Here is a 23,103-nt window from a genome sequence, read left to right as displayed (position 1 = left end):
TTATGGATTTCCAAGGCCAGGTGCAGTGGCTCAAGCCTGTAATCCCAGCACTTTGGGAAGCCGAAGCAGGCGGATCACAGTTCGAGACCAGCCTGACCAACATGGTGAAACCATGTTTCTACTAAAAATACAAAAATTAGCTGGGCGTGGCACACGCCTATAATCCCAGCTACTCAGGAGGCTGAGGCAGGAGAATCACTTGAACCCAGGAGGCGGAAGTAGAAGTGAGCTGAGATTGCGCCATTGTACTCCAGCCTGGGCGACAAAGCAAGACACCATCTCAAAATAAAATATAAAAAATAAATAAAATTATGGATTTCAGTAACAGTGACAGGAGGCAGCCAAATGCCTGGGCAGATGGGGTGGGTCCCCGGTGAAACACCACCTTCAAGCCAAAAACAGCCGAAAGGCTGAAAGATTGGACTGTAGGTTCTGGATGAAACCCCTGACATAGAGTGAGAACTTCTATTCCTGTTTGCTCACCCTTTCCCATTGATTCCTTCTAAATAATGCCTTTTAACCAATCAAATGTTACCTTTTCCAATACTACCTATGGCCTACCCTGATTTCCTAAGAGCCCCTAAGAAGCCCCAGGACTCTGGGAACTTTCCCACCTTTGGGTAGGGGAACCACCCCCGTGTCTCCTTTCCACTGAAAGCTATTTCATCACTCAATAAAACTCCCTGTCTTGCTCACGCTTTGATTGTCAGTGCATCCTCATTCTTTCTGGGCACAGGACAAGAACTTGGGAACCAGTGGTAAGCCAGACTCGGCCCAAGTGGGCCGAGTGGGAGGGCTGTCTCCTGCAGCAGGAAGCATGGTTGAGGGAGGCCCAGGCAGGGTGTCGCTGGTCAGAGGTCCCTGGCTTGCAGACTGAGAAGAAAATCTTGCATCATCAACACTATCACTGCTTCACTTTATTCAAACAATTTTGCCCAACCAGCCACCATAATTCAGTGCTAAGCCCCTTCGGCAGTTAAATTCTTTAAATATTTCTGTCCCCAAGGGAACATCCAAATTCTTTAGCATAGAATACTACCATAATTCCCATAATTCAATCTCTTGGACTTGCTTTGGTTTCCATTTTTGCCAGGGAGGGGAAAACTGATTTATAATTTTGGTCTCTCACAACAAATTCGAAGGATGAGAAAAAATGTAAACTGCAATACAGTTTGAGAAAACTACTAAAACACCTTAACACAAGGAAGAATAAACATGAGATCTTTGCTGTAACCATTAAAATGCTTTTTCTAGTAGAGAGGTAGTCTCTCAATGTTGCTCAGGCTGGTCTCAAATTCCAGGCTCAAGCTATCCTCCTGCCTCAGCCTCCTGGAGTGCTGGGATTACAGGCATGAGCCACTGTGCCTGGCATCCCACCTATTTGCTATTGCAAAAAAACAAAAACGAAAGAAACAAAAAACCTCAAAGTATAGGAATCTGCTATAATACCTGGTTTGTAACAGGAGTGATGGCCCAGCTCATGCTTCAGTGAGCATACATCCTCCTTTTCCATTGCTACATGTTGCCCATCTCATCTTCAATATTATAGTATCAGGCAGGAAGCTTTTGGCAGATCTTAATTTTTTTTTTCTTTTGTGTTCAGGTATTTTTTGTTTTCAACTGATAAAATTTTTATTTCACTTTGAATTTTTACACTTTTCCTGATTATTCTGTGTAAGGTGAAACTAGAACTGTTTAAAAGACATACACAAACCTAGTACATCAATAACTGGGGATTTTTCTTTTTTGCTATACTATTTTCACAACCACGGGTGTGCTTGCTAGGCAATATAATCATCACAGAAGAAAATGTTAGGCGGAAAACTGGTTAAGGAAAAACAGAGCAAGAAAAGAGCTACCAGATATACAAACAGGCTCAGTTCCACATGCACTACTTTATTTTCAAGGGCCAACTATTAACTGCACATTTTTGTTCAGCTAGAAAGGTGGGATTTTTGTTTTTTCTTTCTTTGGTTTGTTTTAAATCAGTACATGAGTTTTTCTTTTCTCATTTCAGCAGATGGACAAACAGATGGACTCTACAGCTAAGTGGAATGTTAAAGGTAGAGGGGTGATATTGTGAGACTGATAGGCCTATTATCAATTCTCTTCACTGCAGTGTCCATGCAACTTCCCTGAATACAGGGTCTCATTAAAACATATCTGAGAGCTGAGCTGGATGAGTGCAACTGGAAGACTTGGTGAGGGGCACTAAAAAGCATGATCAGGGCCAGCCTCAATACAGGGAGAAGTCAGGGATATTTAAAAATACTTTCTTGATTCAGATCCTGGTAAGACTGAAGAGCAACACCGTGTTGAGAACTGGAGGAAGACAGAGCTCTGGTGCCAGAGGCTCTTCTCAAGTCTTTAAAGCCAGGCTTGCTCACCAAGGTGCTCACTAATGTCTCTCGAGTCCCCTGCCCATATACAGCATTAAAAAGTGAAAAAAAAGATAAAGATAGAATTCAAAAAGCAAAAAAAGTAAGGAAGCAGAGGGACAGAAATTTAGGAAGGAAGATAAAACCAAAGTCAACAGTCAAAAAGGATAGTGGGGGGCCGAGTACGGTGGCTCATGCCTGTAATCCCAGCACTATGGGAGGCCGAGGAGGGTGGATCATGAGGTCAAGAGATCGAGACCATCCTGGCCAACATGGTGAAACCCCATCTCTACTAAAAATACAAAAATTAGCTGGGGATGGTGGCGCGTACCTATAGTCCCAGCTACTTGGGAGGCTGAGGCAGGAGAATCGCTGGAACCTGGGAGGCGGAGGCTGCAGCGAGCCAAGATCACGCCACTGCACTCCAGCCTGACAAAAGAGCAAGACTCCAGCTCAAAAAAAAAAAAAAAAGAATGTTTAGATTTAAAAATTTAAAAGTCGCATGCCACGAAGAACCTGAAAACTGAGTACTCCTCAAGTGAAAGGTAATCTCTACGGAACATCATTCTTCTTTTTTTGGAGATGAGGTCTCCCTATGTTGCCCAGGCTGCAGTGCAGTTATTCACAGGTGCAGCCAAAAGGCACTGCAGCCTTAAACTCCTACGCTCAGGCGATCCTCCTGCCTCAGCCTCCCAAGTAGTTAGGACTATATGCATGCACCACCATGCCTGACTCAGAAGGTTATTCTTAAAGATATTATCCAGGAAGCAGGTAAGGTCATTCATAAAACACACGGCTTTTTTCTTTAGCTAGTGTTAACGAAAATAGATTCCATTATTGAAGCACAAGTTGCAAACTGGTAACATAGTGAACATATTGCAGTAGGAAAGGGGATTTAGTCAGGTGTGTTATATGAGCACTTGAACTTTTTAAGGTGTCATAAGCCAGTTAATCTGCCACAAAGAATTTAAATTTCAGGATTCGAGTTTCTTCAGAGGAAGACACTGTGGACATCTGTGGTCATGAACTTTTGAGTGGCAACAGCCCAAACAGGTCAAGTGTCTTTAAGCTCCAAACAACAGGCAGCATTACTGTGAATGACCATTAAACTCAAATGCCAAATGATGTAGTCTCACTCCAAGTTCTAGCATCACAATATAATCTCTATAACCTTCTGTACAACTTTACAATGGAATTGTATTTTAATGATTCTGATATCAGATTAAACTTTCCAAAAAGTTACACATAATTCAGGTCAATTTTTTTTTTTACAAATATTAAATAAGACTTGCATTTGGAGGATTAAAAAGTCTAATATTCTCTTTCATTATTTATTCATGATTTCATTTTGTCTTGAGCAATTTTACTAAAAGCAACTCAATTTTATTAGGTGTTTTTCTGTTTCTCTTAAAAAACAGCTTTTGATTTTGACTGTCCTCTCAATGATGTCTAGTTTCTCTCTCATTAAGAATTAAACTTTTTCTTTCTCTTAATTTCCTTTTTTAAAAAATTATTATTATACTTTTAAGTTCTAGGGTACATGTGCACAACGTGCAGGTTTGTTACATATGTATAAATGTGCCATGTTGGTGTGCTGCATCCACTAACTCATCATTTACATTAGATATATCTCCTAATGCTATCCTTCCCACTTCCCCTCACCCCAAAACAGGCCCCGGTGTGTGATGTTGCCCATCCTGTGTCCAAGTGTTCTCATCGTTCAATTCCCACCTATGAGTGAGAACATGCGGTGTTTGGTTTTCTGTCCTTGTGACAGTTTGCTGAGAATGATGGTTTCCAGCTTCATCCATGTCCCTACAAAGGACATGAACTCATCCTTTTTTATGGCTGCATAGTATTCCATTGTGTATACGTGCCACATTTTCTTAATTCAGTCTATCATTGATGGACATTTGAGTTGGTTCCAAGTCTGTGCTATTGTGAATAGTGCTGCAATAAACATACGTGTGCATGTGTCTTTATAGCAGCATGATTTATAATCCTTCGGGTATATCCCCAGTAATGGGATTGCTGGGTCAAATGGTATTTCTAGTTCTAGATCCTTTAGGAATCGCCACACTGTCTTCCACAATGGTTGAGCTAGTTTACAGTCCCACCAACAGCGTAAAAGTGTTCCTATTTCTCCACATCCTCTCCAGCACCTGTTGTTTCCTGACTTTTTAATGATCGCCATTCTAACTGGCGTGAGATGGTATATCATTGTGGTTTTGATTTGCATTTCTCTGATGGCCAGAGATGATAAGCATTTTTTCATGTGTCTGTTGTCTGCATAAATGTCTTCTTTTGAGAAGTGTCTGTTATCCTTCGCCCACTTTTTGATGGGGTTGTTTGATTTTTTTCTTGTAAATTTGTTTAAGTTCTTTGTAGATTCTAGATATTAGCCCTTTGTCAGATGGGTAGATTGCAAAAATTTTCTCCCATTCTGTAGGCTGCCTGTTCACTCTGATGGTAGTTTCTTTTGCTGTGCAGAAGCTCTTTAATTAGATCCCATTTGTCAATTTTGGCTTTTGTTGCCATTACTTTTGGTGTTTTAGTCATGAAGTCCTTGCCTATGCCTATGTCCTGAATGGTATTGCCTAGGTTTTCTTCTAGGGTTTTTATGGTTTTAGGTTTGACATTTAAGTCTTTAATCCATCTTGAATTAATTTTTGTATAAGGTGTAAGGAAGGGATCCAATTTCAGCTTTCTACTTATGGCTAGCCAGTTTTCCCAGCACCATTTATTAAATAGGGAATCCTTCCCCCATTTCTTGTTTTTGTCAGGTTTGTCAAAGATCAGATGGTTGTAGATGTGTGGTATTATTTCTGAGGGCTCTGTTCTGTTCCATTGGTCTATATCTCTGTTTTGGTACCAGTACCATGCTGTTTTGGTTACTGTAGCCTTGTAGTATAGTTTGAAGTCAGGTAGCGTGATGCCTCCAGTTTTGTTCTTTTGGCTTAGGATTGTCTTGGCAATGTGGACTCTTTTTTGGTTCCATATGAACTTTAGTTTTTTCCAATTCTGCGAAGAAAGTCATTAGTAGCTTGATGGGGATGGCACTGAATCTATAAATTATCTTGGGCAGTATGGCCATTTTCACGATATTGATTCTTCCTATCCATGAGCATGGAATGTTCTTCCCTTTGTTTGCGTCCTCTTTTATTTCATTGAGCAGTGGTTTGTAATTCTCCTTGAAGAGGTCCTTCACATCCCTTGAAAGTTGTGTTCCTACGTATTATATTCTCTGTGAAGCAATTGTGAATGGGAGTTCACTCATGATTTGGCTCTCTGTCTGTTATTGATGTATAGGAATGCTTGTGACTTTTGCACATTGATTTTGTATCCTGAGACTTTGCTGAAGTTTCTTATCAGCTTAAGGAGATTTGGGGCTGAGACGATGGGGTTTTCTAAATATACAATCTCGTCATCTGCAAACAGGGACAATTTGACTTCCTCTTTTCCTAACTGCATACCCTTTATTTCTTTCTCCTGCCTGACTGCCCTAGCCAGAACTTCTAACACTATATGTTGAATAGGAGTGGTGAGATAGGGTATCCTTGTCTTGTGCCAGTTTTCAAAGGGAATGCTTCCAGTTTTTGCCCATTCAGTATGATATTGGCTGTGGGTCTGTCATAAGTAACTCTTACTATTTTGAGATATGTCCCATCAATACCTAATTTATTGACAGTTTTTAGCATGAAGGGCTGTTAAATTTTGTCAAAGGCCTTTTCTGCATCTATTGAGATAATTATGTGGTTTTTGTCTTTGGTTCTGTTTATATGATGGATTACGTTTACTGATTTGCATATGTTGAACCAGCTTTGCATCCCAGGGATGAAGCCCACTTGATCATGGTGGATAAGCTTTTTGATGTGCTGCTGGATTCGGTTTGCCAGCATTTTATTGAGGATTTCTGCATCGATGTTCATCAGGGATACTGGTCTAAAATTCTCTTTTTTTTTGTTGTGTCTCTGCCAGGCTTTGGTATCAGGATGATGCTGGCCGCATAAAATGAGTTAGGGAGGATTCCCTCTTTTTCTATTATCGGAATAGTTTCAGAAGGAGTGGTACCAGCTCCTCTTTGTATCTCTGGTAGAATTTGGCTGTGAATCCGTCTGGTCCTAGACTTTTTTTGGTTGGTAGGCTCGTAATTATTGTCTCAATTTCAGAGCCTGTTATTGGTCTATTCAGGGATTCAACTTCTTCCTGGTTTAGTCTTGGGAGGGTGTATGTGTCTAGGAATTTATCCATTTCTTCTAGATTTTCTAGTTTATTTGCGTAGAGGTGTTTATAGTATTCTCTGATGGTAGTTTGTACCTCTGTGGGATCGGTGATGATATCCCCTTTATCATTTTTTATTGTGTCAATTTGATTCTTCTCTCTTTTCTTCATTAGTCTTGCTAGCAGTCTATCAATTTTGTTGATCTTTTCAAAAAACCAGCTCCTGGATTAACTGATTTTTTTGAAGGGTTTTTCGTGTCTCTATCTCCTTCAGTTCTGCTCTGATCTTTCCATGTTTAGTGCTTCCTTCAGGAGCTCTTGTAAGCCAGTCCTGGTGGTGACAAAATCTCTCATTTGCTTGTCTGTAAAGGATTTTATTTCTCCTTCATTTATGAAGCTTAGTTTGGCTGGATATAAAATTCTGGGTTGAAGTCTTTCCTTTAAGGATGTTGAATATTGGCCCCCACTCTCTTTTGGCTTGTAGAGTTTCTGCCGAGAAATCCACTGTTAGTCTGATGGACTTCCCTTTGTGGGTAATCTGACCTTTCCCTCTGGCTGCCCTTAACATTTTTTCCTTCATTTCAACCTTGGTGAATCTGACAATTTTGTGTCTTGGGGTTGCTCTTCTCAAGGAGTATCTTTGTGGCATTCTCTGTATTTCCTGAATTTGAATGTTGGCCTGCCTTGCTAGGTTGGGGAACTTCTCCTGGATAATATCCTGCAGAGTGTTTTCCAACTTGGTTCCATTCTCCCCGTCACGTTCAGGTACACCAATCAGACGTAGATTTGGTCTTTTCACATAGTCCCATATTTCTTGGAGGCTTTGTTTCTTTTTACTCTTTTTTCCTCTAAACTTCTCTTCTCGTTTCATTTCATTCATGTGATCTTCAATCACTGATACCCTTTCTTCCAGTTGATCGAATCGGTTACCGAAGCTTGTACATGCATCACGTAGTTCTCGTGTCATGGTTTTCAGCTCCATCAGGTCATTTAAGGTCTTCTCTATGCTGTTTATTCTAGTTAGCCATTCGTCTAATCATTTTTCAAGGTTTTTAGCTTCTTTGTAATGGGTTCGAACATCCTCCTTTAGCTTGGAGAAGTCTGTCATTACTGATCTTCTGAAGCCTTCTCTCAACTCATCAAAGTCATTCTCCTTCCAGCTTTGTTCCATTGCTAGCGAGGAGCTGCATTCCCTTGGAGAAGAAGAGGTGCTCGATGTTTAGAATTTTCAGCTTTTCTGCTCTGCTCTGGTTTCTCCCCATCTTTGTGGTTTTATCTACCTTTGGTCTTTGATGATGGTGATGTACAGATGGGGTTTTGGTGTGGATGTCCTTTCTGTTTGTTAGTTTTACTTCTAACAGTCAGGACCCTCAGCTGCAGGTCTGTTGGAGCTTGCTGGAGGTCCACTCCAGAGCCTGTTTTCCCAGGTATCACCAGTGGAGGCTGCAGAACCGTGAATATTGCAGAACGGCAAATGGTGCTGCCTGATCGTTCCTCTGGAAGCTTTGTCTCAGAGGGGCACCTGGCTGTATGAGGTGTCAGTCAGCCCCTACTGGGAGGTGCCTCCCAGTTGGGCTACTCAGGGGTCAGGGACCCACTTGAGGAGGCAGTCTGTCTGTTCTCCCATCTCAAACTCCATGCCAGGAGAACCACTACTCTTTTCAAAGCTCAGCTGGAAATGCAGAAATCACCTGTCTTCTGCCTCACTCATGCTGGGATCTGTAGACTGGAGCTATTCCTATTCGGCCATCTTGGAACAAAGACCATTCAGGTCTATTTTTTCTACAAGTAAGAGTTTTGCTAAATTACAAAACCCCATAATCACAAGTATTGAATTTTTAAAAAATTAAACACACTTAATCCTGTCAATGTTAATCAAAATAAAAACTTCAGAATGCCGTGGCATTTATGTGACCAATCTGAGTTTTAGAATACAAATACCAGCTGTTTATCCCATGAACCATTTTTGCTAGGCTGAGGCAGTGAAAAATCGCAAGTCAACGTACGATTCTTTATGTTTTATCACACAAGGGATATCTAAGGAGGGTACGGAGTGACGCTGAACAGATCATAAAGCACAAGAGACATTAGTTATCTCCCTCCCCAGCATCTCCTTCATCTCCCTGGTTTTCTGATGTCTACAGAGTGAGACTGTCCCTAAGTAACTGCATGATCAGAGTGCTGTCTTTTTAAGACTCTTCATTCAGTGTATCCAATTCAGCAATTGCTTCATCAAATGCTGTTTTTGCCAGGCTGCAGGCCTTTTCAGTAGAGTTTAGAATCTCATAGTAAAAGACTGAGAAATTAAGTGCCAGACCAAGTCAAATTGGATGTGTAGGCTGTATTTCTTCTTTCTTACTAATTTCAAATGGTTCCTGATAAGCCTGCTAGAAGTTCAACATAGTGGTTTGTTTATTGTCTCCAGATGCCACTTCAGAAAGATACCTAAAATAATCTCCTTTCATTTTCAAGTAGAACACCTTTCTCTCTGGTTGTATAGAATTGGGAGTAAGATATTTGTCCAACAGCTCCAGAACGTCATTGCAGATGTCCTGCAGTTCTGCTTCCATCTTCTCATGGTACTCTCTGCCCACCTGCGGCTTCTTCTCTTTCCTCTGTTTTCTGCTCAATGCTGGAGTGACACGCCAGGAAGAGCAGCAGGCACCTACCACATTCTTGTAGGCAATTCTCTCTTCGTTGGAGAATTCATGCCTCTGTTCCCTGACTGCCTTCATGGCTACAGCCATATCATCACAGCACTCAGCCTGCTCAGTGAGTTGGCTTTCTGTACCAGCTCACTTTTGTCCACTGTCATTCCTGTGGGAGGGCTGCAGGGGACAAGGATGCTTCCGAAAAAGCTCCGAGAGAGATGACCACTTCCTTCCCAAGCCCACTCCTCAGGCAGCGGTGGCGGTGCCTGCCATTGCTGCAGCGATGGTGGCAGCAGCTCCTGTATTCAGATATTTTTAAAGTTCAAGCAAAATAAGGCAAAATGCCTTATAACTTGGTTCTGTGTAGTCAAGAATTAACTTTACCCAAAGAGAGGCCATGCCTTTGCCCTTGGCTCCTGGAGGTGATTTCTAAGCCCTTGTAATTTCCTGACGAATTAGAGCGTCCTGTATTTACACCAGACAGTCTAACAATGTGATTTATGGGGGGCTCTTTGGGCCATGCAGTGATAGTTAACAGCTCAACCTCTGGAGGAGCTGGAGACTAAAGGGTAACCTCACAGGCAGTCAGTGGTGTCTATCTACCTGATAAAAACTCTAGACCCAAGGCTCAGGTGAGCTACCTTGGTCGGTAATACTCCATGCATGATGATACATACTGTTACTGGGAAAAATCAGCACTGCCTATGACTCCACTGGGAGAAGACAACTAGAAGCGTTGCACTCGGAACTTTCTGGGTTGCACAAGTGTCTTTCTTTAGCCTACTTTAATCTGTATCTTTTGCCATAATAAGTCATAACTGTGAGTATAACAGTTTTCAGTGAGCTTTTAAAGTCCTTCTAGATAATTATAGAACCTTAGGGTGGCCTTGGGAAACCCTGAACTTGCAATGAGTGTCAGAAGTGAAGGTGGTTTTGTGAACTTCCAAACTTTACAGGTACTTAACTAAAGGGTATTTTCTTACCTAATCAAGAACTTGCTCTTCATGGCAATTTGTAGAGTAAGTAAGTCGGTCTCCTTCAAATGAGGCTATGTAAAAAGGCAACACATTTTTACACACTCACTGAATATACAGATTAAAATATGTCAGAGAGTGAGCTCCCTTTCACAGACTTAATATGAATTAAAGTCTTAGTTGTTCAGTCATCTGGACAGAATTTAGACCAAATAAAAATCTCTAATTTCTTTTACTGTACTTAAAAAGTCCTTTAAAGAAAGTGAAAAAGCCAATTTCTACAAGAGTTTGGTTTAGAATTTCATATCCAAAGGGTGATTCATGAAATGATGACTATTGAAGACCTCATTAAGTCCCCATTTTATAGTATAAGGATGCATTAGCAGAAGGAATTTTAAAAACCTTTCTAAAAGAACCTGTCTTATAATCTATATATTTTATGATGGTTCTTGTGAGATAGGAGGGAAAATCCTTCTCCCATAGATTAGGTACCTAAATGATATGACTATAATTAAGCATTCAATCATATGCAACAGTGGTGGTATTCCATTAATTGGCACAGAAGTTATTAGAACTAATGAAAACTTAAGGGTCTTTTTATAGTTAGTGAATTTTTCACACATAAACACATCAACATACTTTGTTAAAGCTATTATATCTGGTCTAATGGGTCAAATTATACTGATGCTAAACTTTTAAATCCCTATTTTTAAAAACACACATTTAAATCCTGGAATTTACATTGTATTTCTCTTTATAGAATATGTTCAGGCAAATGCTGCCATAACATCACCAAATAAGTCCTTGCCAAGACTCTCCAGCCAAAGCCATTAACACTCAAAATAGGAACCAAGCTGAGGCAGCAGTCGCTCAGCCTATAAAGGTCACAGTTCACCTGAGGAAGCTACAAACACCAAGATTAGACCTAGTCTTATCTCCATCACACACAGACTTCACTGTGAAGTATATCTAAACTTTTAAAAATCAAACTACTTTGTAAAACAAAAAAAAGGAATTATAACTAAGATCCGAAATTAAAAAGTCGAAAAAGAAAAACCCAGTTTTTCAAAGAAGTAAAAGAAAAACTCATCAAAGTTCAAAATTCGATGAACCACGCCACTTTAAGATACTGTTCATGCAAACAAATAAGAAAAAAGATTTGGTGGAAGATTCTCATCTACTTTGTGAACACTTACCAAACAAAACTTTTTTCTCAAACATCTTAGGAGAAATTTGAATATTCTCTATACCTGCTATAACAAGAAGAAGAAGAGATTTTGGCCTCCTGGGTTCACACCATTCTCCTGCCTCAGCCTCCTGGGTAGCTGGGACTATAGGCGCCCACCACCACGACCGGCTAATTTTTTTGTATTTTTAGTAGAGATGGGGTTTCACCATGTTAGCTAGGATGGTCTCAATCTCCTGACCTCGTGATCCACCTGCCTCAGCCTCCCAAAGTGCTGGGATTACAGGCGTGAGCCACCGCGCCCAGCCAAAAGTATAGCCTCTGTAGGCCAAACACTTAATCTAAGATGGCCAGAGAGAAGAACAGCATTGGATAAGACAGTCAAGAAAAACTTGTCATGTTTACTAGCTTCTATCCTCAAAGAAATATTAACAAGTAAGCTCTCTTATTTTTCTTTACCTTTTCCTTTCTTTATCTAAATATACAGTATGGACTAAAGAGTGGAAACTACAGAAACAAATCATTCAGCTGCGGCATTTTCAGGGTTTTCCACTCCCACATTTTTAAACAACACTTTAACAAAGGTAAAACAAAGATCCCTGAATCTCTGTTAATAGCAGCCTTCCAAACTTACTGTTTCTGATCCTTGTTCATTTGATTTTTAGAAACAAAATCTTAAAATGACATTTTTAAAACTCAGAGGTTGAAATATACAGTATTTATGAAGTTTTACCAAGAAAAATTCTGTGGTAGGTATTGGCTTTAACTGGGAATAAACACCTATTCTTCAATTTTACTATTATTAAACTGCAACTAGTAAAAAGTCAAACTGTGTATATGTTAAGGGCCTAAAGCCTAGGATTCAGAGCTATAAATCAAGTACAATCATCTATATAGCTTTTTAAAATAAGTCAGCCTTCGAAAGAGAACTTTCACACTCTGCTGAGACTGGAGTAAAGAAGTGCCAAAGCCTTTTAAACTTCCTCTTTTTTTGCCGGGGCAGGGGTGGTGGTTGTGGTAGAGAAACTTTGTGGTGGCTCACCTGGTGCCCATCAATACCCACTATTTTTCAGGGATCTTGTATGTGAAACTGATTAAGATAGGTATAGTCAATTTATGTTTTGTGTCTATAGTAACAGGAAAAAGAATCTTTGTGTTAAGTTTCAATGCATACTACCAGTTATTTTATTATTATTATTATTTTTGCTACATGAATCGGTTTGTTCCTTCATTATTCACCGACTACCACGTCCTCATTCCCCTAGAGTTTTCAAAACACTATGTAAACTGAGGTTGAAGATATCTATAGCACTCTGGTAAAAGGACTCTACACAGATCAAACAAACCTGGAGATTCTGGCACAAGCAAAGTATAGTTGAGAGTACACCCTCCAAGGGACTTCATAAAGAGGCCAATTAGTCCACTGACATTCCTCACACATAAATTCGTAACATGTGGAAGTATCACTAAGTGGAACACCATTCTTTTCTGGGTACCGTACTATATACTGACATTCTTGAACATCTGGTAAATTTTAAATCTTTCTTAATTCAGATTACACCATAAAATTAAAATCTAGGCCAGGCGAGGTGGCTCATGCCTGTAATCCCAGCACTTTGGGAGGCCGAGGCAGATGGATCACCTGAGGTTAGGAGTTTGACCAGCCTGGCTAACATGGTGAAACCCCGTCTCTACTAAAAATGCAAAAATTAGTGGGTGCGGTGGTGCACGCCTGTAGTGTCAGCTACTCAGGAGGCTGAGGCAGGAGAATCGCTTGAACCCAAGAGGCAGAGATTGCAGTGAGCCAAGATCACGCCACTGCACTCCAGCCTGGGTGGCAGAGCGAAGCTCTGTCTCTAAAATAAAATAAAACAGAATGAAATCTACAGAGTGAAACTGCTAAGTTTCAAAAAGAACAAGGGAGCCTGGTGCAGTAGCTCACATCTGTAATCCGGGAGGCCAACGTGGGTGCATCACTTGAATCCAGGAGTTCAAGGCCAGCCTGGGCAATACAAAAATTAGTCAGGCATGGTGGTGTGTGTCTACAGTCGTAGCTACACAAGAGGCTGAGGTGGGAGGATCACTTGAGCCCAGGAGATGGAGGTTGCAGTGGGCAGACAGCACTACTGCACTCCAGCCTGAGCAACAGAGCAAGATCCTGAATCAAAAAACAAGGACAGGCCGGGTGTGGTGGCTCAGGCCTATAATACTAGCACTTTGGGGGCTGAGGCAGGCGGTGAGGTCAGGAGTTGGAGTTGGAGATCAGCCTAGCCAACATGGTAAAACCCTGTCTCTACTAAAAATATAAAAATTAGCCAGGTGTGGTGGTATGCTCCTGTAATCCCAGCTTCTCAGGAGGCTGAGGCAGGAGAACTGCTTGAACCTGAGTGGTGGAGGTTGCAGTGAGCCAAGATCGCACCACCGCACTCCAGCCTTGGCAACAGAGCAAGACCCTGTCTCAAAAACAGTAACAAAAAAAAACAAAAACAAACAAACAAACAAAAAATAAGGATAAATAACCATATTCATTCTTTCTCATGGCCTCGGTAACAGAGTAACAGCCCAAATTCTGACCATTGATAAACAGAAAACGTGACTGCGGATTCTAATATCTAAATGATACTTTTATGTTTCTGCTTTCCTTTAATGTAAGTCTAAAGTTCAACAGACTACTAAAAGTTCAACAACTACTGAAACATGAAAAAAATCAAGTAGGCAAAGATCAAAGGGTAGAAAAATAATATATATTAAAGGATATCTTAGATTATCATAATTTGTCTCTAGCCTATATGCCTAAGACAGTACTTTTGAAAATGCACAGCAAAATATTAGTTGATTTGATTACCTGTTCAAAAATCATAAACATGAGATCTGATTCCACATATACCATTTTCCACACATTTCCTATTCTTTGGATATATGGAAATAATCTAAGCTACAAAAAATGCTTCATATCTAATGTACTGAAACAAGTTAACATAAAAAGATATTTGTAAACTATGGTTCTCTACAAATCAAAAGGATTATACTATTATCTCAACGAGAAACAGGGTGACAAATAGCACTATTCCTATTTTATTGATAATGCCCGAACCAAAACAGAGAGCTTCACCAGATTTAGTGTGCTTTGCTTATGGATTAAAGACCTTTTATCATTTAGGTTTCTAACGCCAAACATTTTATTATATTGCAGTTACATTAATGACAAATACATTTTAATAAATCAAAACCACACAACTGGAACCTGAATAGTGTGTATCAATGAAAAAAACAGTGGAAATAATGCTTTTTGGGGTAGGGGACGACATCTACATCAGACCTCAGGATGGTTACAAATTATCAGAAAATATAACAGAAAAATAAACTTCACAAGATTCTGTATTCATTCAGGAACTCAGCAAATCTCTTTAATGGTGAACTTCTATATGCCAAGCCCTCTTCTGGATGTTGAATGTGTGGGTAGGGGGTTGGAGGGGTGATTGGTGGTGGTGGCAGCAAATTGGTAAGGATAGGCCCTGGCTGATCCATGCACAGGAAATAGGCCGCGGGCAAATCCTAAGACAGGAGACCAGTAGGAGATGAGGTCAGAAAAGTAATGGGGAAGAAGGCAGGATCATGTACGGCCTTCTGGGCCCAAGAACTTTGGACTGAACTCTGAGTGAAACAGGAAGTCGCCTGAAGGTTTTGAGCAGAGGAGTAATACAATTTATTTATATTTTATTAGGATCACTCTAGCTGCTGTGCAAAAAAGAGAGATGTAGGGGGACAAGGAGAGAAGCAGAGAAATCTTGTGGAAGGCTTTTGAATTAAATTAGATGAGACATAAAGGTAACCCGGATCAGCACTGGATATGATCAGATTCTAGATATATTTTGAGGACAAGAGGATTTCCTGATGAGGAGTCAAGGATGACTCCGAAGAGTACAGAGTAGGTAACAATGGAGACGGAGATGGGGCAGGTGTTAGAAAGATTGAGAATTCGGTTTTGGTTGTGTTGAGTTTGAGATGACTATTAAGAATCCAAGGGGAGATACTGAAAAGGCAGTTGGATATAGGAATCTGGAGTTCAAGAGAGAGGTATAGGTTAGAGACATAAATTTGAGAACTGGGGGCACAGAGATGGTATTTAAAGCTATGAGACTGGTGGAAATTATCAGGAGAGTGAGACTACACAGTGCCAAGGACTAACCCGGGGTCACACCAATGTTAAGAAAAATGGAAGAACTTGCAGAGGAGACTAAGTATGAGTACCTATGAGAGAGGAAGAAAATCAAGTGAGCATGGTGTTCTGGAAAATGAGAGGAAAATGCATCAAGGAGGAAATAACCAACTGTGTGAAATGCTGCTGATAGGACAAGATGAGGATAGTAACTATCCATTGGATGTAACCTCAAAAAGGTTATTGGTAATCATGACCAGTTTTAGCAAAATGGTATGAGAAAAAGTCCAAAAGGAGGAGGTTTAAAAGAGAAAGGGAGAAGAGGTATTGAAGATAACAAAGACAGTTGTTTCAAGGAGTTATTCAGAGAAGAATAAAGATACCCAATAGTGGTGGCAGGAAAAGTGGAATACAGAAGAGGATTCTTTTTTAATTTTTTTTTTCCCCCAGATGGAGTCCCGCTCCATTGCCCAGGCTGGAGTGTAGTTGCCTGATCTCAGCTCACTGCAACCTCTGCCTCCAGGGTTCAAGCAATTCTCCTGCCTCAGCTTCTTGAATAGCTAGGATTATAGGCATGCACCACCACGCCTGGCTAATTTTTTGTATTTTAAGTAGAGACGGGGTTTCACCATGTTGGCCAGGCTGGTCTCAACTCCTGACCTCATGATCCGCCCACCTCGGCCTCCCAAAGTGCTGGGATTACAGGCATGAGCCACTGTTCCTGGCCTAAAAAAATTGTTTAGATACATAATATTTGTGCATATTTATGTGGGTAACATGATATTTTGTTGCCTGCACAGAATGTAATGATCAAGTGAGGGTTATTTAGGGTATCCATCACCTTGAGTATTTATCATTTCCATGTGGTGGGAACATTTTAAGCCTTCTAGCTATTTTGAAATAGACAATACATTGTTAACTATAGTCACCCTACTTTGCTAACAAACATTAGAACTTATTCCTTCTATCTAACTGTATGTTTGTACTCATTAAACAACCTTTCTTCATAAGCCCTATCCCACCCACACACACTTCTTAAGTCTCTGGTGTCTATCATTCTACTGTCTACCTCCAGGAGATCAAGTTTTTTAGCTCCCACATGAGAACATTTGATATTTGTCTTTCTGTGCCTAGATTATTTCCAATTCCATCCATGTTGCTACAATGACATGTTTTCATTCTTTTTTAATGGCTGAATAGTATTCCATTGTGTACATATACCTCATTGTCCTTATCCATTCATCTGCTGATAAATACTTAGGTTCACTCCATATTTTAGCTAGTATGAATACTGTTGCTATAATAATGGGAGTACAGGTATTCCTTTAATATACTGATTTCCTTTCCTTTGGATAAATACCCAGGAGTGGGATTGCTGAACTGTCTGGTAGTTCTAATTTTAGTTTTTTTACAAATCGCCATACTGTTTTCCATGGTGGCTTTAATTTACATTCCCACCAACCCTGTATGTCACCTTTTCTTCTCATCCTCACTAGCATTTGTTATTTTTCATTTTTTTGTCTTTTTAATAACGGCCATTCAAACTCTCAGGAGATTATATTTCTTTGTAGTTTTTATCTGCATTTTCCTGATGATGAGTGATATTGAGGATTTTTTCATATACCTGTTGGCCATTTGTATATTTTCCTTTAAGAAATGTCTATTCATGTTCCTTGCCCACCTTTTAATGGTTTTTTGTTTTACTGTTGAGTGGTTTGAATACCTTGCATATTTATGAGTCCCTTGTCAGATGGGTACTTTGCAAATATTTTCTCCCACTCAACAGGTTGTCTCTTTACTTTGTTGACTATCTCCATTGTTGTGCAGAAGCTTTTTTTTTGAAACAAGGTCTCACTCTGTTGCCCAGGGTGGAGTGCAGTGGCACAATCTCGGCTCACTGCAACCTCCACCTCCTAGGTTCAAGTGATTCTCTTGCCTCAGCCTCCCGAGTAGCTGGGATTACATAGGTGTACCACCATGCCCAGATTTTTGCATTTTTAGTTTTTAGGAGAGACAGGGTTTTACTATGTTGACCAGGCTGGTTTTGAACCCCTCACCTCAAATGATTCACCCGCCTCGGCCTCCCAAAGTGCTGGGATTACAGGCGTGAGCCACTGCACCTGGCCCAGAAACTTTTTAATTTAGTATCAACTCAGTAGTCTATTTTTGTTGACTTTGCTTTTGAGATATTAACTATAAAATGGCTGTCTACGCCAATGTCCTGAAGGGTTTCCCCTATGTCTTCTTCTAGTAGTTTTATAGTTTGGGTCTTACATTAAGTCTTTAATCCATCTCAAGTTGATTTCTGTATGTAGTGCAAGATAGGGGTCCAGTTTCATTCTTCTGCATATGGATATCCAGTTTTCCCACCATTTATGGACAATGATGTCTTTTTCCCAATGTATGTTCTTGGCACCTTTGTTGAAAATCAGTTGGCTGTAAATATGTGGATTTATTTCTAGGTTCTTTATTTTGTTCCATTGGTCTGCTTCTGTTTTTATACCAATACCATGCTGTTTTGGTTACTATAACCTTGTAATGTATTTTGAAGTCAGGTAGTATAATGCTTCCAGCTTTGTTCTTTTAGCTCAAGATCACTTTGGCTATTTGCCTTCTTTTTTGGTTCCACATAAATTTTGTGATAGCTTTTTCTATTTCTATGAACAATGACATTGGTATTTCGATAGAGATTGCACTGAATCTGCAGACTGCTTTGGGTAATACAGTCATTTTTACAATATTAATTCTTCATGGGCATGAGATGTTTTTCCATTTGTTTGTCTGAAGAGGAGGACTCTTTAAAGTTTTTTTAGGGCATGGTTCTGTGTGCTGATGAGTCATCCAGTAGAGAATAAAACTTGAGAGGAAGGAACTGCTAAAGTGATGCCCCAAGTACGTTAGAGGGGATAAGGTCTAGTGGATAAATCTGTTTTAGATAGAAGCAAAGATAACCAACTTATGGTAACAGGGAGAAGGCAGATATGGTGGTGCAAGGGGGAGATAGGCATAGATGAAGGTTGGACTCTAAAGAAATTCTCTCACTGCCTTAGTTTTCTCAGTTGAAGAAAATTATATTTCAGGTAATGTAATAAGCAAACACAAAGAGCAAAAACTACTGATCTTCAATAATTTGCCTTATTTCACCTGCTCATATTAACCCATTTTACTTTCTTCTCTTAATGATGGTGATCTGTTTGCACATATAACCAAGCTAGGAAAATGTATGTATCTGCCAATAGTTCTACACATGTTTGGCTCACAAATAAAACTATGTGATCAACAGAAAGGTTGATGAGTTAATCAGATTTATGTTCATGCCCTGGTAGAAGGTTCATTTACATGATAATAAGTCATTTACTTCAAGTTTAAGATTATAGTACACCATTATAGGTTTTCCTCTAACAAGAAAGAGTAGTCCAAAATTTCACAAGTAAAATGTGGTTTTCACAACAGGGAGTTAGACTTTGCTTATATGGAGGAACACAAGTTTTCAAGGGGACTTACCAACAGTGGTCACAGGAGGCTGGGAAGGGTACTGAGAACTTGTTGTGGCAGGATATGGACCACCAGGTGGGTAAGGACAGCCTGGGTAACCACTAAAGACAAGGACAAAAAACATTTAACATTTAAGATGACCCAACGTTATAGTATTTTTTAAGAACCCCATTCAGGAAGTTAAGCTTGACATATGGTTATTTTACCAGTTGATGAATTTATAGTTTTAGAGCTGCAAGTGTTTATTCAATTAAAGTTCTATGGAAATTGTATTAACGACACTGGATTTACTCTTAAATGGTTAAATGCTCTTGCTTGGTCTCAGTTATATGAGTCTCACCTTCAGAGCAGCGGAAACGTAACTAGAGTATTTCTTTTTTTTTTTTTTTGAGACAGAGTCTTGCTCTGTCGCCCAGGCTGGAGTGCAGTGGCCGAATCTCAGCTCACTGCAAGCTCCACCTCCCAGGTTTATGCCATTCTCCTGCCTCAGCCTCCCGAGTAGCTGGGACTACAGGCGCCTGCCACCTCGCCCAGCTAGTTTTTTGTATTTTTAGTAGAGACGGGGTTTCACCGTGTTAGCCAGGATGGTCTGGATCTCCTGACCTCGTGATCCACCCGTCTTGGCCTCCCAAAGTGCTGGGATTACAGGCTTGAGCCACCGCGCCCGGCCTGTAACGCGAGTATTTCTAAGGACAATCCAACAGCATCAGAAGCAACAAGTAATTTGTGAGAGAACTTTTCTGATTTCTCAGTCTGTGGGAAAATGATACTATTTAATTTTTACCTGTGGCTTATTGGTAACCTTTGAGGATATTTAACCCGGAAACAGTTTTCTTTTCCTCTTTTGATAACATTCATACCAAACTCGTCTTTAAATAGTTTAAAAAAAACCTTTTTTCTCGCTTTCTGGACAGTTTCTGTCATTCATGTGTTCATATCAAAGTCAGAGGAACTTTCCTTAGAGGTATTCTACTCCAACCACCCTTGCAACAATCTCTTACCTATATACATCATTTATAATATCCCTGACAAATGGTCATCTTTCTCTATTTAACATTAAACATCATTTCAATATACTTTATAAATAGGAGTCCTAAATTTGCATTTTGGAAGATCACTCAACTATTTGGAGACTCCTGAAACTCAAATATTTGAGAACTTCTAACATTTTTCCCCTCAAGCTTCTCTTCTTCAGGTTAAATATTCTTTTTTTTTGAGACGGAGTCTCGCCCTGTTGCCCAGGCTGGAGTGCAGTGGTGTGATCTCAGCTCACTGCAAGCTCCACCTCCTGGGTTCATGCCATTCTCCCACCTCAGCCTCCCGAGTAGCTGGGACTACAGGCACCCAACACCATGCCCGGCTAATTTTTTGTATTTTTAGTACAGACGGGGTTTCACTGTGTTAGCCAGGATGGTCTCAATCTCCTGACATTGTGATCCACCCACCTCGGCCTCCCAAAGTGCTGGGATTACAGGTGTGAGCCACCGTGCCTGGCCCTAAATATTCTTAATTCCTTTAACCATTTGTCCCAGGACATGATTTTCAGATCTAATTGCTTTCCTCTGAATGCTTACTCGTCAGTGTTTCCCTTACAATGAAGAAGAAAATTAGAATAGGATGATTACTAGCTGCCTGGTTAGTTGGACAATAAATCTCAATTAATCCTACTTTACCTACAATTGTCAATTCTATGACATTTGCCTTTTACAAGCTCATTAAAATTACTGATTAAAAAGAGCCAGCCCAGACTGAGTGCAACGGGTCATACCTGTAATCCTAGCATTTTGGGAGGCTGAGGCAGGTGGATCACTTGAGTCCAGGAGTCCAAGGCAAGCCTAGACAACATGGCGAAACCATTGCTACAAAAATAGAAAAATTAGCCAGGTGTGGTGGCACACATCTGTAGTCCCAGCTACTCGGGAGGCTGAGGTTGAAAGATCACCTGAGCCCAGGAGGTCGAGGCTACAGTAACTGAGATTATGCTACTGCACTCCAGCCTGGGCGATACAGTGAAGCCCCCGTCTCAAACAAACAAACAAACAAAAAAAAACAAAAAAAAAAAAAACAAAAAACAAAAAAAAATCCTAGCCTAGAGTACTGGAGCAAGAGCTCCTTCTGAGTTTATGGTCAATAATCCTCTTTCAATGCAGTGGTTCAAACATTCTCCTATTTGTGTTATCAGCTTCCACTTTATAACTTGTCCTCAACAAAGTTTTATATATGACTTGCTGAAGATTCAATGTAATCATGGTACTTCTCTTATATATCAGTGTAAGAGCAAAATCAGGGGGGAAAAAAAGCATTTTTGTTCCTAGTGGACACACGCTGGAGGCTACTAAACACAGTACTTTTGTTTCTAGTCTCTTCAGTAATCCATACTATAATGTTGTAAAGAAATGTCAATCTTACTGAAATTTCTAAATCTACCGTTTTGAAAACTGGGATAAACTGCTCTTTTGTTTCTGGAGTTTCTCCCATTTTGCATACCTTTGCAAAGACAATGTGATCACATTGCTGAATTTTTCTGTAACTTGGTATAAAACTCTTCTAAGCCTATAGATATTAACTTCAGAGAAGTCTCCATCTGTAGCCTTATTGTTCAGAAGTCCATTTCAATAGCATATCTTCAACAATTATTCCCTCTTATGTCCAAACCTCCTTTTTACTAGCAATTATTCAGTAGAAAGACTTGTAATTTCAAGGCTTCAGGTAGGATTCCATTTCTAGAACTTAATCAGAAATTTTAGGGCCTCAAGAAATCTAAAATGTATAACCTGCTTATATATTATTACCAAAGGAATCTTTCTCTATTGTCCCTGACAAATGTTCTTTTTTTTTTTTTTTTTTTTTTTTTTGAGATGGAGTCTTGCTCTGTAGCCCGGGCTGGAGTGCAGTGGCCGGATCTCAGCTCACTGCAAGCTCCGCCTCCGGGTTTAGGCCATTCTCCTGCCTCAGCCTCCGGAGTAGCTGGGACTACAGGCGCCCGCCACCTTGCCCGGCTAGTTTTTTTTGTATTTTTAGTAGAGACGGGGTTTCACGGTGTTAGCCAGGATGGTCTCGATCTCCTGACCTCGTGATCCGCCCGTCTCGGCCTCCCAAAGTGCTGGGATTACAGGCTTGAGCCACCGCGCCCGGCCGACAAATGTTCTTCTAATCTCTGCTTACCTATCCAAAGTGACAGAATGCTTATTACCTTCCAAAAAGTTGTGAAATTAAGATAACCCAGAAATGAAATGTTTGCTAAATTAACTTTCAAAATCCTAGATATTATATATGTACATATATATATTTACCTATGATGTGTTCAGAAATCTGGCTGCATTTATCCATAAGGATTATGACTGGGTTATATGAAACTAAGAAGAGTTAGAAGACTGAAATTTCCTTGCTAATTGTTAGAGCAGCTGGAAGTCTCATCTTGGCATCAGTATATGCCAATCTTCTTTTTTTTTTTTTTGAGACAGGTTCTCACTCTGTTGCCCAGGCTGGAGTACAGTGGTGCAATTATGGCTCACTGCATCCTCGATCTGTAGCTTCAAGTGATCCTTCCACCTCACCCTCCCAAGTAGCTGGGACTACAGGTTCACACCACCGTGCCTGGCTAATCTTAATTTTTTTTGTAGAGATGAGGTCTACTATGTTGCCCAGGCTGGTCTCTAACTTCTGGGCTTAAGCGATCTTCCTACCTCAGCCTCCCAAAGTGCTGAGTGGAATTTTAAGTTAGCCCAAAGACCACCTTTGGAGAGTACTCCTAGATTACCACTGAAACAAGTATACATTTAAAACATGGGTTAGTAATTATCATTGACTTTCTAGTGTGTTATTAACAGACTGATTTCATTGTTAATTTAATTTAGTTACCTACGTTATTACTAAATGGATAATAAAGGTTGATAGTACAGGTAGTCTATGAATTAAATTTAGTTACCTATGTTATTACTAAATGGATAATGAAGGTTGACAGTACAGGTAGTCTATGAATTAAATATGACACGACAAGTTTGACCCCATTATCTGAACTATTGATTCCTGCAATGTA

General features: G+C 40.1%; 1 protein-coding gene and 1 pseudogene across 3 annotated transcripts in view; both read right to left on the bottom strand.

Annotated features, from left to right (window-relative positions):
• Positions 1 to 23,103, bottom strand: part of TSG101 (tumor susceptibility 101) — a 51,496-nt gene that overhangs the window by 7,086 nt on the left and 21,307 nt on the right. For all 3 annotated transcript variants that reach the window (XM_077960367.1, XM_015114617.3, NM_001195481.1), the window contains 1 exon segment: positions 19,074 to 19,165. In XM_077960367.1, coding sequence (XP_077816493.1) covers positions 19,074 to 19,165 — 92 coding nt within the window.
• Positions 8,578 to 9,537, bottom strand: LOC144334274 (14-3-3 protein beta/alpha pseudogene; annotated as a pseudogene).

The sequence above is a fragment of the Macaca mulatta genome, chromosome 14, assembly GCF_049350105.2.
Source record: "Macaca mulatta isolate MMU2019108-1 chromosome 14, T2T-MMU8v2.0, whole genome shotgun sequence".
Lineage (NCBI taxonomy): Eukaryota > Metazoa > Chordata > Mammalia > Primates > Cercopithecidae > Macaca > Macaca mulatta.
The sequence above is the reverse complement of the archived record's forward strand: the minus strand, read 5'-3'. Positions and strand labels throughout refer to the sequence as shown.